Source organism: Sceloporus undulatus, chromosome 3 (assembly GCF_019175285.1).
Source record: "Sceloporus undulatus isolate JIND9_A2432 ecotype Alabama chromosome 3, SceUnd_v1.1, whole genome shotgun sequence".
Taxonomy (NCBI): domain Eukaryota; kingdom Metazoa; phylum Chordata; class Lepidosauria; order Squamata; family Phrynosomatidae; genus Sceloporus; species Sceloporus undulatus.
The window spans coordinates 166,142,946-166,158,778 of NC_056524.1; the positions used below are offsets into that span (position 1 = coordinate 166,142,946).

The 15,833-nt window shown below is 42.5% G+C and overlaps 1 protein-coding gene across 1 annotated transcript; it reads left to right on the top strand.

Annotated features, from left to right (window-relative positions):
• Positions 1–1,392: 1,392 nt before the first annotated feature.
• On the top strand, positions 1,393–14,068 carry NRBF2 (nuclear receptor binding factor 2). The gene is made up of 4 exons (XM_042460160.1): positions 1,393–1,575; positions 9,379–9,463; positions 10,134–10,174; positions 12,644–14,068. The coding sequence occupies exons 1-4, from the start codon at positions 1,528–1,530 to the stop codon at positions 13,388–13,390; spliced, it is 921 nt and encodes a 306-aa protein (XP_042316094.1). The 5' UTR covers positions 1,393–1,527; the 3' UTR covers positions 13,391–14,068.
• The last annotated feature ends 1,765 nt before the right edge of the window (positions 14,069–15,833 follow it).

Genomic DNA, 15,833 nt, shown 5'->3' on the forward strand with positions numbered 1-15,833 from the left:
GGGATTTTGGACTCCAGCTCCCAGAATCCCAGGCTATTGGCCAACATAAGGGCACAGGTTTTTTTTTTTTGGGGGGGGCACATGGAAACCCACTGGGTGTAAAGGGCAGGTCACACTCTCTCAGCCTCAGAGGGAGGCATAGGCAACACCCCCCCTAAAAAAACGTGCCAACGGCTTCGCTGAACCAAGAAGATATTGAAAGAATAGACTAGGAGTGGTCTTCCATCCAAAAATATTGTAAAAGATGGCCGTAACGGCAAAACATCTAGAGAAGGAGAGCTATTCTTGTTGACAAGTTTAATCTGAAGTTACTGTGGTGTTATTATGATGTTACTATGAGGTAATTATTGTTATTATGATGTCATTATGAATTTATTATGATGTTATCATGTTTCAGAGAGAGGGATACAATTAAGTGTTTAAGTTGGTACCAATACGTTAGTTAAAAATGTGGTAGGAACTAATGGAAGGATTTTGTTTTGTTTAGTATACGACTTTTAAAAAAGTAGACATTTTAGCTAGATTTTTATGTATGTTTTTTATACTTTTATTCTGTTTTGTATCTTTACTGTTTCTTTGTAATTTTATGTTTGTTTGCAAACTTTAATATATATATATATAAAAACTGTGTGGAACGACTTTGGGCGCAACAGCACAGAGGGTTCTCTCTGGGCTGTTGCGCCCAAAGTCGCTTCACACAGTTTCCAGTTCACCAACTGAACTGACCAAAAAAAGCCGTTGGAGCGGGCTTTTTTAAACTGAACCGCAGGAGGGCGGGACCTGCGAGGGGGGAGACAGACAACAAAGCCCTCCTATGAGAGAAGACGTGGGCGGGGCTTAAGGTAAAAGCCAGGTTCGAGGAGCCTGATGAGAACTTCGGTCGGAGACCTTCTCATCTCATCAAAGCCGCGGCCGCCGTTGCCAAGGCGACCCGGATGCGATTGGCCGAGACGTTCGCGCAAGAGAGAATGGGCGGCAACAGAGCCTAGGGGGCGGTGCCTGAGAAGCAGTGCCTCCTCCTCCTCCTCCTCTTAGACTTCGGACAAGGTGACGTCACTGAACAGAAGATGTGGGCGGAGCTTAGGTAACTTAGCTTCGAGGAGCCTGAGTGGTACTCAACGTTTGGATTTTTTGAGACTTCAACTCCCAGAAGTCCCAGTCACTATGCTCATTGTTCAGGAATTCTGGGCAGTGAAGTCCGAAAAGTTCCAAAGGTTGAGAACCGCCGCGCCGCCGTTGCCAAGGCGACCCGAGAGGCGTCGCGGATGCGATTGGCCGCCGCGACGTGTCTGAGCGCGCGCGAGTGGGCGGGGTTAGAATCTACGGAGGGAGGAGGGGGCGGCGCCTGAGAAGTAGTGCCTCCTCCTCCTCTTAGGCGTCGTCGGGCGGGGGTGACGTCAATGCGTGAGTGAGTGCGTGCGCGCCCCCGAGCGCGCGGGGCGGAAGCGCCCGGAGCTGGGAACTGGGGTCGGCGTTGTTTACAGCCATCGGTCCTCCGTCGGGGGCGAAGGGGCCGCTCCAGTGCCCATGTGCCCTCAGCCGCCCATGGAGGTGATGGAGGGCCCGCTCAACCTGGTGAGTGGCTTCGGGGGAAGCGGAGGGAGGGTGACGTGGCGCGGAAGGGACGGGGGAGGAGGAGGAAAATTGGCCCTTCGCGGCTTCCGTAGCCACAACAACAACAGCAACCCTGTGAGGAAGGCCGGCCGGGAAGGAATATGACGCCATCCTCAAGCCAGGGTCACCCAGTGGGCTTTAATAGCCCAAGCTACAAAGCCCGCGATTCCATAGCATTGAGCCACTGCAGTTTGAGTGCTGTCAGACTGCAAGCATCATCCAGGGAGGGATTCGAACCCTGCTCTCTCTCCAGAGTCAGGGTCCAATGCTCAGATCACCGCCCGTGTTTTCTCCTGCATGGAATGCCTGAATACCTTCAAGCAGTGGTTCCCACACTTTGGCCCTCCAGACTTTGGCTCCCAGGAGTGCTGACTGTGGGCCAAGTTGGCTGGGGCTTCTGGGAGTTGAAATCCAAAACAGGTAGAGGACCAGAGTCAGGTAAGCACCGCCTCCCTAAAGGCAGCGGAGATCACCTGGTCTTGGTCTGGTTAGTACTTGGATGGGAAACCACCAACAAAGACCTGGAGCTGTAGCCTACGTTTCAGGGGATGGAAGTGGCAAAACCGCCTCTTGAGTGTTCCTTGCCTAAGGAAACCCTGTGAAATTCAGGGGTCACCATAAGTTGACAGGTGACTGGAAGGCACAGACACACATCTCCAGGCGCCCTCCATGCGGTCTCACAGGGCCCTTTGTATAGGTTTCTTCTTAAGGGAAGAGCAATTAGTAGCCAGCCATTTCACTGCCAGGGGCAGAGGGACCACTACACCTGTCTCATAGTTGGCCGCTGTGGAGTCGGACAATGCCTTTGAGAACTGGTACGGGGAAAGGAATGCCTTTGAGAAGGATATATGTCTTTCATGAACTCCCTGGAACACACCATCTATTATATATATACTAGCATACAATGCTTTATGGGAGCCAATCTGGTGTAATGGCTTGTTGAACTACAACCCTGGAGACCAAGCTTTAATCCCCCGCTCAGCCATGGAAACCTATTGGGACCATTGCTTTATAGCATTCAAAGTGCCTTGTAACTGGGCAATTTTTGCAGCAACATAGTGAGGTAAAGTATTATTATTATCCTTGTATTGATAAAGATGCTGTCTGTTATCATCGTCATTATACCACCCTTATTATTATTGTCCACCCAATACATGGCCTTAACCCACAAAAGCCATACCCATTGCACTGTACCGCTGTAAAAAAATAGGCAGGATTTTCGCATCTGACCAAAACATAATCTTCCTGTTACCCGTTTAAGAGACAAATTGTATGTGAAACAACTCTGAGTGGAAGAAATGTCTCACGCTGGCTGGGCCTCTGTGGCCATGGAGATGTTTTTGGTGTACAACTCCCATAGGCCTTAACCATTACAGCCCAAACTGAGTCATAATGGGAACTGGAGTCAGAAACATTGTGAAAGTCACAGTTGGCTATCCCTATCCTAAGTGGTAGATATTTTATTGGCACTGGAGAAAAAGCAGTGCACCAGAGTCTTTACCATTTTAGCATTCATGGAATCATTGGCCCTATACAGACAGGCCAAAATAAAGCTGCTTCGGGTCACTTTGGAGGTATGCTGTTTGAATGATGCATGCGTCCCAAGAGTCTGGAAGCTGCACCAGAGCCATGTTCCTGTCCTAAGGACTAGAGCACAACTTTTGGCGCAGCTTCTGAACTCTTAGTACGCATTCATCATTGAAACAGCATACCTCCAAAGTGACCCAAAGCAGCTTTAATTTGGCTGTATGGGGCCATTGTGGGGTTGCTATAATATAGTAAGAGCTAGATCCACAGTTCAGTTCATGTCTTGCTCCCTAAGTTTCATTGCTGTTATCTTTTGTAATAAGACAGATATTTATATAGTTGCCACATGTGTATAAATAGATACACAAGACTTTCCACTTTTGGTATAAATGTATGCCAGATAGCCTTTAGGCTCTTTGTCCAAGCACTGGAAAAAACAACTAGGAACAATTGGAAGTGATTTGTAGCCTTGATATACAGGCTAGTATGGCATAACTTTATTGACTCTGCAGCAAAATACACAGGGCTTGAAGAAAGAGTCATTAAACCGTTGGCAGATTTGACATGTAAAACATACTTTATAGGTGAGTGCAGATTTGAGTATGGTTACTTCAGTATGGTATGCTTCAAAAATAGTCCTGAAGACATCTTAAGTAAAATCTTGAATGTTGATCAGCAGTTTGTAGATCTCAATACCTCTTCCTAGGTTTAGAAAGATGTTCAATAAAAACGTATTGATTTTAGTGAAGAGTAGTGAAGAGAAGAAGGTACAGTAGAATTGGATTGCTTCCATTTCATGACAGTCACTACATGTTGCATTAGTCCTTTGTTCTAATTGGTAAACATAGCTAGGAAACATGTAAGGTTTTAAAACTGTCTTAGTTTGTATGAAGAACCAGAATGTTGGATCACTCACTGAAAAGGTCTAATTCAGGAGACAAGTTATAAAGTGCATGCTATTTTTCCAACCATAAAGAATTTGCTACTTAAACAAAAGCAGGAAGTGAGAACCAAATGAGGGCAATAACGCATGATTCATGGCGAGAAGCATGTCATAACAAAGTTGTTTCAAACAAACAAAAAAACAAATTTGGCAAAACACACGTATGGAAAAATAAAGCGCACGTTGCTCACTTGCAGCATGATAATGTAGTGTTTCCAGAAATGTCAAAGCCTCTGTCCTGTTATGGACATAGACATGATATGTTTCCTATATGTCTGTGTATGTAATTTTTTGGGTATTGCAGGAGTTGGTATTCCTTTCCTCTCTGCAGTAACCCCCATCCCCAATTTACTGAGCAGCCTCTGAAGCCCCTGAACAGCCATTTTGTGCTTCTTGGGGAGTAGGCAGGATCACAGAAGCGTCTAGCTATGTCCTTGTTCCCAGGTGCAAAATGTTGGCCTCAGAGGTGAGGTCTGCCAGGATCTGCCAGAGGTCTCAGTGCTGCAATACTAATTTCAAAGCTGGCTATGGGCACGTAGCAGTATGCTTCTCTGATCTTTCTCACCCTCCATGAAGCATGGAGTGACTCTGTGGGATGGAGTGACTGTGCTTTTCAGAGGCTGTTCAGTAGGTTTGGGCATTGTATGTGTTTCATACAACACCTACTACGCTACGCTTAGCCACACAAGATTGTGGCTGATATATGTTACTATGTATAGTTGTTATTTGCTATCAAGTCAGTGTCAATATATGGCAGCCCTATAAATGAGAAATTTCCAATAGATCCTGTTATTAACTGCTCTGCCAAGGTCTTGTAAACTCAGGGCCATGGCTTCCTCGATTGAGTCAATCCATGTGTAGCGTGGTATTCCTGTTTTCCTACTGCTTTCTCTGCCAAGCATTATCCTCTCCCCCCTCCTCCAGTGAGTCATGACATCTCATGATAATGTCCAAAGTACATTACCCTTGTTTTAGTCATTTTGGCCTGTAGTGACACTTCAGACTTGATTTGCTCTTGGGCCCATTTATTTGTCTCTTTGGCAGTCCACAGTATCTGTAAAACTTTCACCTAACACCACATTTTGGGTGAGTTCTCTTTCTGTCCATTTTCCTCACTGTCCTACTTTCACAACCGTCAAGAGAAGTAGAAAATACTGTGGTATGGATGCATCTGACTGGTAGCCAATGATATATCTGTATATTTGGGGATCTTGAAGGAAATAATGTACAGTATAACTTGGTTTGTTTATAATGTCTAGCTCAGGTATATTAAGTTTAAAAGTGTCCTTTATTCAGACCACAATTACAAACGTATTAACTGAACTAAAATGTTTAAAAATTCAATTACAAATAGAATTACCGTCTGCTGATCTCTAAGAAATGTATGATCCTTCATAGCCATCTTGGATCCCATCCCAGGAGAAAAGTGGGGTATAAATTCAATAAATAAATGAATTCATTTTTGCCAATTACAAAGGGCAATCAAAGAAGGGCTTAAAACAGAAACAATCCTCCAGCATAAAGTAAAATAACTAGTGATGTATTTTGAATTCAGTTTCTGTACAATGCCAAGCAAATAAAGAAATATGAACTGATGGGGAAATGAGGATGGAGGAAGCCTTCATGAAAAATTCGTCTACTTTCATTTTCTGAGGTCCGATTGTCAGCAGTTTCTGGTTCTGATCCCTAATTATTATTTTTTACCATCTCCACAGGCATCTAAAAACTGAAGGTTTGCCCAGACTGAGACAGGCTTTCCCCTCCTTTCATTTGTCAGTTGATGTTGTGATTGGGTATGACTGTTTCCAAACATAGGCCACTTTTTATCACCTGCTGCCAAAAATGGAAGTACCTGACGTAGGCAAGTAGCAAGAGGTTGGACACTGTCAGTTTTGTTAAAACCTGTACATTTAGGCTTTGGTGGTATGTCTGCAGAATAGACTGGGATCTAATGTTATGCTGGAAGATAAATCATTGCAGCTGTGACAATCAGAGAACAACTCCGATTCAGGTGTAGGCCCTGGTCTGTTCTGGTTCTATGAACAATTGCTCTAAGGTGGCAAGAAAAGGCAAGGATGCACACACAGGGATAGTGAATATCCTTGTTGAAGGAACACTATCTGAATCATAGAATCATAGAGTTGGAAGAGACCACAAGGGCCATCCAGTCCAACCCCCTGCCATGCAGGAAATCCAAATCAAAGCATCCCCAGCACATGGCCATCTAGCCTCTGCTTAAAGACCTCCAAGGAAGGAGACTCTGGGCAGATGATGGAAAATAGAAAGAAAATAAGAGGCCATATCTCACCAACTGTATTAATCAATAGTACTTCAAGGACCATTAAGCATCTTTCAATCTAGTGAAAACATGGAGGTGCTTTATATTGAGTTGTACTGTGTCTCCCACTTACCTCCAACCTGAGTTGCTCCAGTGTTTTAGCACACAGCTCCTGTCCTTTCCTGTCAGAATTGCTAGTGGTCAGGGATGATGGGAATTAGGCTCAGATGTGTGGAGGGAGGTACCCAGGCTGTGGATGCTTAATTTAATCCAACATAGTTAACTGATCTGCCCACAGCCCTTTGAGGACTGAAGCTGAGTTGCTTTGTAGCCCTGAATCCTGGTACAAAGCATATGTTCTGTTAGCCCCTGGCCACACTGTTATGTTGTACTTCAGCTTTGAACAGAACAATTACAGCAGGACAGTCCATACATTGTAAAGCAGAGATGAGCAAAATGTGAGCCTCTTGTCTTTATTGGACTGCAGTTCCTATCAGCCTCAGCCAGCATCGTCAGTGGTAAGCAATGCTGGAAATTGTAGTCCAATATCATCTGAAAGACTACAGTTTGACAACCCATTTGAAACGGAATTATCATCATTGACTGTCATTTGGGTGGTGATTCCATCTGGATCATTCTGCCCTGCATTGAATGTACATCAGTGTTTGGAACTGGATGAAGGAGATTTGAACCATAAAACCTTTAAATGCCCTTGTAACCACATAATATTATTCAACTGGTTATATGACGTAAAATTAAAATGTCTTGTACATACACTTGTAGAATAAATTATCATGCATTTACAGTTATAGTTCCCTTTACTTGTTTTTCATGTGTGTGGTTTTACATTAGCAAGTGGAAAAATATTCCCTAAGGAATCACTGGATGAATCACCTCTCAATTTTTTAACTTCCACAACCATATGTAGAATTTACTGAATAGGAAATATAGCTACAGTGTGAGTGGGTAGTTCAAACACAAGATTGTTTGGCAGTGCTTTTATCCCACCCCTTGGCAGAAGGCTATTTTGACAGGTGGCACTTTAGGCTGCTGGCAGCATGTAGGCCAGTTGTTGGAACAAGAAGGATCTCGGGGCCAGCCTAAATGAGTCTAGATGATTTTCGAAGTACCATCCTTTTCAGAAGGAGCCATAAACCATAGCAATAAGCAGTACACCAGGAGCTAGACATATGCAGATCTTTCTTTGAAGATGCCAGCCACAGATGCTGACGAAACGTCAGGGATAAACTCTTCTAGAACATGGCCACATAGCCTGAAAAAGCCACACAAAGATGCAGATCTATTTGGTTATGATCAGTATGGTTTCTTACATTGTGCTTAAAATGGGAGATACTCTAGAAGTGAACTGTTCTGCCCTTCCAGTAATGTGCAGTGAAGGAAACCATGCCTCTCTTGGGGAGAAGCATGAGCTCCAGATGCTGACAAGCTCATGCAGAGAAATATAGGCCCTTGTTTCTCCTTCCTTCATAAAAACCATTCACCATTATCTAAAGTCCTGATAATACCTTGACTTTTTGCCCTTGGCTGACCTAAATTGTTGTCAAATTTAATGGCTGATCATCTCTGTAAGCCCAGTGATCCCTACCAAAGTTACACAGCAGTGACTTTTTGCTGCTGGGTATTTGTGCATTAGTTGAATGATATTAGTGTAGCATTTGCAATTGGGGGGGGGGGGGGGGTTCAAGAGGTGATTCAGCAATGCTGTACATGCATTGCCTCTTTTAGGCGTTAGAGCTGGTACTGCTGATCCCTACGAGAATTATTTGATCATTTGGGCCCTATTAATATATTCTAACTACTTTAAGGAAACACGCAAGAAGTGGGGAGTGTTGCTGCTCTATGTCTCAGTGTCACTCTCCCGTGAAGAACAGTATTCAGAAGCAGACAGCTTCAGACAGTTGTTCTTCATGTAAGGAATATGAGATTGGAAGCAGGGCAGGATGGGGCTATGGCACTTCCCTCCCCTCCCTAAATTGTTTCAGTAAATGAATTGGAATGCCTGAATAAAAGTCAGGTCTTGCTATAATGTAGGTTTCATGTTTTCTAAAAAGAAAATGTCTTCTTTAGTTAAAGATTCAAGAATATGCATTTACTATTCTTGGCCTGTTTGGTATAGTGTCTAAGGAAAACTTGCTAAATCAAAGGAAATCCCCATAGTTTCTCCCAGCTGTGCTTGTCTTTCAATGAACTTGCTATTGCTAAGAAATAGTGCCTAGCAGCTCAGAGTCATTTTCTCTGTTATAAACCTGTCTGTTTCTTCCCCTTCTCCCTTTTCTTCAAAGCACTCTGTAGCCCTTTCAGCATATCATTTCAGAGGAAACCACAACTTTTTAAAAACAGTGCCTATACTGGTTTTAATGTAGGGTTTTGCTTTGTTTTTTTACTCCTATCCAAATTGCAGGATGGTTGTGTGTCTTGTTGTGTTTTCACTGGAATGGTGGAATGGCTGTGGAATAGAGCCAGGTGCTTCCCAATGCTGGAATCTGCCAGCATCCAAGGCCTGGGTTTGGTTTGCCAGAAGTTCCCATAGAATATGTGTGAGAGAGAAAGGCAAAACAGCTTCACAGATTGGATTCAAGGCTTGCTTCTCAAAACAACACTTCAGCATTCTGTCTCCTGTTTCTCTTTGACAAAAGTGATATGCTGATAGTCCACTTGGGGATAGATGAGAATGAGAAACTCTTGGATGAGGATTAGTTTCACATAAAGCTATGTATTAAGCCTGCAATGAGTTTTGTAAGGGAAGGTTTATAGTTCGTTTTGCAAAAACATGAAAAAGGAGCATATATTTCCCAAGCAGTCTTGTAGAAAATGATCAGCTTTCTAGCCGTTCTTAAGTGCCAAGCTGTGCAACTCAAAATGTGAGGCAAGGCTGTTGTTTCTGTTTTGAATCATGTTTTATCTATATCATGGCTTCTTTGAAAAACTGAAATAGGTACAGATGTTTAAATAGCAACAAACGATTCCAGTTTTTAAAGTTTGTTTTCTTTTAAAGGCTCATCAGCAGAGCAGAAAAGCTGACCGTTCACTGGCAGTGGGAAAGTATGAAGAAGCAGTTTCTTGTCACAAAAAAGCAGCAGGTGAGCTGTTAACTGGGAAGCGATTTATGATGTGGCTGGTGTGGACCCTTGATCCTCCTAGCATGTTCAAACAGTTGTTCTCAATTCAGAGGAATAGTAGGAGAAAAATGACCATTACCTGATGTGGTGATCCTGGCTGGGGAAAAAAGTCTGTTGTCTCAAGAGTTTATTATGTGTTATCCAGAAGAAAGAAGTTGTTTAGCAGTCTGCACACTTGGAAGTAAAACAATTGTGGCTGTTGCAAAGCAGAGATGGGCAACATGTGGTCCTCTGCAGTTTTTCTCAGCCATAGCCAGAGGGATGCTAAGAGCAACAGCCCCAAATTTTGGAGGGCCGCAGTTGCCTACCCTGCTGTAGATAACAATCTGAACTGAGTGCCAAAATCTTACCTTTAAGATGCCAGGCTGCAGTTCACCAATATCTTAAACATATTTGTTGGTAAGAAAATATTTTCCCACTCACTAAATAGAAGTTCCTGATGGTAATGGACTCCAGTCATTTTAGAGGGAGAAATGTAGTATCCTAACTTCATGAGTATTATGGTAGATTCCGGCACTTAGTGCGTTTTAGTCTGGATTAGGGTCGGGAATTTTTCATTTTATGTATAGAATTGCAGCCAGGCTTGGTTAGGTTTCTTTTTGATCTAAATGTTTCTTTTTATTATATGCAGCATATCTTTTGGAGGCCATGAAGCTAACACGATCGGATCAGGTGAGAATACACTTCTTAAATTATAATGATGCCACTTCTAGGAGTGAGTCATTGTCACTTCAGCCATAAACTCAGTCAGGAGTCATGCCATTAGTCTTACATTTTGAAAAGACAAGACCTCAATATAGTGAAGAGAAGGAAAGCTGCACACACAGAACTGTTATGTGAACATGAGGGTGCCCATTTCATGTCTCTAGTCCTCATTGGTTAGCAATCTAGTTTAGAAATACCTGGGAATTGTTTTAAGGAAGAGATAGGGCAAATGTTTTCCTAGCCTCAGAATTGGCTATATATTGGCTGTATATTTTAATTTTGTCTTAAAAGTCTCAGAATTTTTTGTGTGATGTTTGTCTTGCTTTATCCATGAATTGTTTGAACACGTTTGCTCTGGTAAAGGCAGTCTGAAGTTTACCTTCCCTCTAATCCTCCTGGTAGTTAAGTCAGGAAAGGAGAATAACTATCCAATAAAACTCTTCCATTCTTGTCCAGTGGAGGATCCTGGTTTCATACTAATGCATGTCATATCAGAGAATTTTGCACAAGGAGATAAACTGCTCCTCTTTATCTGAGTAGCTTCCATTTGCAAGTCTGTTTCTTCCCCACCGCGCCCCCCTCCTCCATTGACCAAGTAATTATTTCTAGGTGAACATAAAACTTGAAAACTAACAGCCCAGATGTAAAGTGTTTGGGGCCAAAAACCTGGTGAGATGTGATTATGCTTGCTTTGGGTGCATCCACACTGCAGAAACAATCCAGGTTGATACCACTTTAATTGCCATGGCTCAGTACTATGGAATTTTGGGATTTGTAGTTTGTTGCAGCACCAGAGCTCTCTGACTGAGAAAGCTAAATGTCTCACAAAACTACAATTCCCAGAATTCCAGAGCATTGAGCCAGAGCAGCTAAAAGTGGTGTCAAACTGGATTATCTCTGCAGTGCGGATGCAGCCTTAGTAACATAAACAGGAGTAGTCACACTAGAATCTACTCACTAACATGCTGGCCTGTAGAAGTGATTTGTATTGCACAAATCATATGGTTCGTTTGAGTTTTCTTTGGCTAAAGTTGGAATTGCTTCTGTGAAAAGAATGCTTGAAAGCATAATAAATGACAGTCCCATGCTTCTTATATAGTTGAAAAGCCGAAGTGCTGTCAAACATCTTATGAAACGAAGACTGCCACTAGAAAATTTTTTATTATGGTACCAGTTTTTAGAGATGTCAGGAGATGAGCATTTTACCCTATAGCGCTTGAGAAATTGGGAACAAATCTAGTAACATTGCAAAGCTGCCGTGGCAGTGATCACAGCTCAAATGTAGGTATCTTCCAAGAGGAACACAAGGAATCATCACTGGCAGAGGACATTGCCTGTGGCATTATTTTGCAGAAACTGGGTAATAGTTACACTGTGCTCTATTAGATGCTACTGATCCTTGAAGAATTACACCACTGCTTTTTCAGAACAGAATCTTGAAAATACTATGGCTCTCAGTTAAATTTAAACAAGCAAAATTAAAAAAAAAAAAGGTCCCACAGCAAATTGTAAGTTCTCGGGTTAAAGTGGAAAGGACAAAAGGTGTGTAGTGAATTGTTCATGTTTCTAAATAAATAATGTTACTAGGTTTATAAAGAGTGGTCAAAATATGGCCCATAACTGCTTGTAGTCTCCCATGCACACAGGACTATGGGGAAATTTTTACAAACTCTTAGCCTTCAAATAAGTTGATTGTGGGAGGGCTAGATGTGACCTCTGGTCAGTTTCTGTTTGGAATAAAGGATTCTTTTGCATCTAACCCAGGTTTGGGATGCCCTCAAATGGAATATCCAGAGGGTCCCGGAGTAATTGCCCACCCATAGTATATAATAATTCATTGAATGTGCCTTCAAATTGCTTAGCTGACCTATGGAGACCCTATGAATTTCGTAAGGTTTTCTTAGTCAAGAAATACTCTGAGGTGTTTTTGCTAGTTCCTTCCTCTGAAATACAGCCCAGCACCTAGTATTTGGTGATGGTCCCCCATCTAAGTACTAACCATTGTCGATGCTGCTTAGCTTTCAAAATCAGACAGGGTCTGGTGTCATTAGACCCTAATAATTCAGTACAATTTTTTCAACATTTTCATTTGTAATACACAAAATATTTAATCAGCGATGCATTTTCTAGTTCTAATTATAAATGCAAATTAGTTAATGGCCAAACATTTTCTAAAAAAATAATTATTATTCATTCCAATTTTTAAAAAGTGTTTCACAGTTTAAAAATTGTAATTAGAAATGTAAAATTCATAGTTGATTTTAAAATATTTTTGGAATTACCAGAGAAAATGTGGAATAAATGCTCTTCTGATTGACCAGTACTGGACAATAGTTGATTGCTTCAATGCCCAGTCCAATTTCATGTTAAATCTAAAGCAAATACAGGAAGACTGCAAATACATAAAACCTAGTCTGTGTTCTCATCTTTCCACAGGCCCAGTTATCATTGCAGTTGCAAAGGGAAAGCCACCTGAAACAGATACTACTTATCCAAGAGCGCTGGAAAAGAGCAAAAAGAGAAGAGAGACTGAAAATACAACAGGCTATGGACAAGGATAGTGCTGTACACCCACAAGCTTCTCCTAAAACATCAGCTGAGGAATCGGATGACCAAAGTGTAGCCGCTCCTGCTAGTCTCAAGTATAACCCCTCCCTGGAGAAAGATGTGCAGGCAAACCTTGGTGTGTTGGATAGGGACCCCGATACGCTACTGTTTTTGCTTCAGAAAAGAAAGGAACCACAGGAAGTATGTGTAAGAAGTAAAACTCCAAAGGACGACAAGACAAAAATGGAGGAGCAGGCCACCAAAATCGCACTTCTAGAACGGCATGTGGAAGTTCTCTTAGCAGAAAACGAGCGATTAAGGCAGGAGAACAAGCAGCTCAAAGCCGAGAGAGCTAGGCTCCTCAGATCTCCTCTAGAAAAAGAGCTGGATGTAGATGCTGACTTTGTAGAGAAGTCAGAGCTCTGGGGTCTGCAGCAGCATTCAGAAACTGCTGCTGCCTCTGCCTCGTCTTGGCAGAAATTTACAAGTGCAGGGAAGGCCAAAGACATTCCCATACCCAGCCTTCCCCCGCTGGACATTCCTTCCCCTGAGCTTCCTCTCCTGGGGCTCTCAGAGGATATATTGAAGGGACTCATGAATAGCTCAGTGGAGACCACAACATTTGCCCACCTGTAGTTCAGCAAAATCCAAAAAGGGAAAGCCAGTACAGCTGTGATCCAAGGGCAAAAACATCAACTGTCACCCCTAGAAAGGGAGGAAATCTTGGTGACTTTGTCACTGAAAAATATGCATGATATTAGGTTGGAATAGAGCTTACAATTTACCATCGTTGGTAAAAGCTAAGCACTCTTTTCCCCTTCTCAAGCCAAATGACTGGGGCAGGGAGCGGGGAGCAACAAGTAACACAGAGTATACTGTCTGTAACAAGTCTAATGCCATAAAATAATGCATTGTTGGCATGGCATGGGCCAGAGGGTGACAATTATGGCATGAGAAGACATTTTCTATCGTGCATTTGATTGCCTTTTGATTTAATTATGCACAGAATCAGTGAACACATTAGAAGTTACTGCAGGATGGATCTATGTGCCACACTTCTGCACTCCTGACTTAACATGTAATGTCAGCCAATCAGGAGAGATGCTAAATTTCCATTTTTCAGGAACCAAATTTAGTTGTTTTTGAAATATTTTGATTTGTTTACATAATCAGGGTGCTTCATAATGTGTGTTTTCTGTATAAGAAACTACTAGGCATTGTTTTAAGCAAATACACAAGGAAGAACAGTCCTTGGTGCATGAATGGAAATAATGATAGTTGCCAGAAAATAAAATGTTTCAGGTCTGTTTTGAATCTTTTAATTCTTCATTTAAATATGTTTCCTAATATTTAATCAGATCACTACCTGAAAGGTGAGGAAGGGATGGGATGAGCAGAAGGGATATCAGAGCAATGAAGAAGGGGGCAAGGGGAGGTGGGGTGTGGGACAAACGCAGCTTTTCCTCTTCCTGTTTGTAGCCAGGAAGAGGAAGCTGGTGGAGGCCTTTGGTAAACGTTCTTAGCTCTGCTATATAGGCATTAAATAGTGCAACCATTAAGTAGTGAGGCTGAGGTCTGTTATATATTGACTGGTCCCTGTTGGTAGCATATGAAGTATAACAGAAAGTTATGCCTGCATATATACTTTTTTTGGACCTTGTAGAAGGAAATAACAAGTACCCCCACCTCAGTGTACATCCATAGCCAGGCTGCTGCTGGAATGGGCCCAGACTCATTACAGCTGCACTTGAGCACCAAAAGAGGCAAAAGCAGCTTGATGTTGGGAGTAGAAGCCAAATTTTGCCTCCATGCTTAAGAGCAATTGCACTGGGTTTGGGCAAACCCTTGTAGCCAGGAAGAGGAAGCTACGGCTGGCAGTCCCCTCAGATATTGTGCATGACAGGGAACACTCTTGGCCCTCTATTTTAAGTATCCTGAGAGTTTTCACCTGCATGTTGCAGGATGTCAGCCATTTCCCACAGTACTTTTTCCTTTCCGCTGTCTGTGGGTCTGTGTGGCATAGCAGCCATTTTGTGAATGGACACTGCTGACAGCAACCATTTTGTAACAGGACCCACACAACTTTCAAAATTTCAAACATGGACATAAGGTTAGGGGTCCAGGAAGGCATCACTGCTGCACTTAATATGGTGAGACCCATGTGTTAAATAATTTGGACCAAGCAAACTGAAGAAAAATTGGCATCTGCCTTCGTCTAAGACAATGCAGAAAAGACACAAACCAGAGCTCTTTCCACTCTTTTTCTTATTGTGTACCAACTGTTTTCTGATCTCATGAGCTGCAGTAACTAAGATGCAGTTCAGATAATTTGTTTGCTGGAACAGTAAGTTTGTAGTCGTCACTGTCACTTCACAACTAAAGCAATATAGCAGTGTAAAAGTCTAAATATACTGCAGCTAAATGTACACGGATTTCCCCTCTCCCCTTTTGAGATGTGGGAGAATAATTATAGTCTATCTCAGAGAGGTTTGAGCATTGGACTACAACTCTGGTGACCAGGGTTTGAATCCCAGGTTGGGCATGGAAAACAACTGGGGGATCCTGGGCAAGCAACACTCTCAATCTCAGGATGGCAATAGCAAACCTCTGAAGAAATTTGCCAAGAAAACCCTATGATAGATTCACTATAGGGTCATCATAAGACAAAAATGACTTGGAGCCACACAACAACTATGAATACATGACTTGTCAGCTTGAGAGGTGGTGTATGCATCCTTCTTTCACCTCATAAGTAGTAGCTTTCCCCGGTTAACTTCTAAACTGAAGCTGTTCCACCAATGGCACTGTTTACATGTGTCTTCTATAGTATTACGATCTTCACTGCACACACTAAATAACGTAGTTGCTGTGATGTATCGGGCTAAATGTACACTGATGACAGCCACCAGGCTACATCAAGGGAAATTAACAGTAGATCATAATGGAAAAAATAATCTTTATCCCAGGTCATTAGTAGACCTTGAAAAGCCATGCTGCAGCAGGGTCAAGATCTGCTGAGTACAACTGTTCTGTCTTTGAAGGTAGACACCAGTAAAATTTCTCAAGCTGTTCTAGAAAA

Excerpts from the sequence above, each read along its gene's own strand:
- NRBF2 (XM_042460160.1), top strand. The coding sequence starts at position 1,528 with ATGTGCCCTCAGCCGCCCATGGAGGTGATGGAGGGCCCGCTCAACCTG. Across the intron at positions 9,464-10,133 it reads TTGTCACAAAAAAGCAGCAG|CATATCTTTTGGAGGCCATG; the intron begins GTGAGCTGTTAA and ends TATTATATGCAG. Across the intron at positions 10,175-12,643 it reads AGCTAACACGATCGGATCAG|GCCCAGTTATCATTGCAGTT; the intron begins GTGAGAATACAC and ends ATCTTTCCACAG.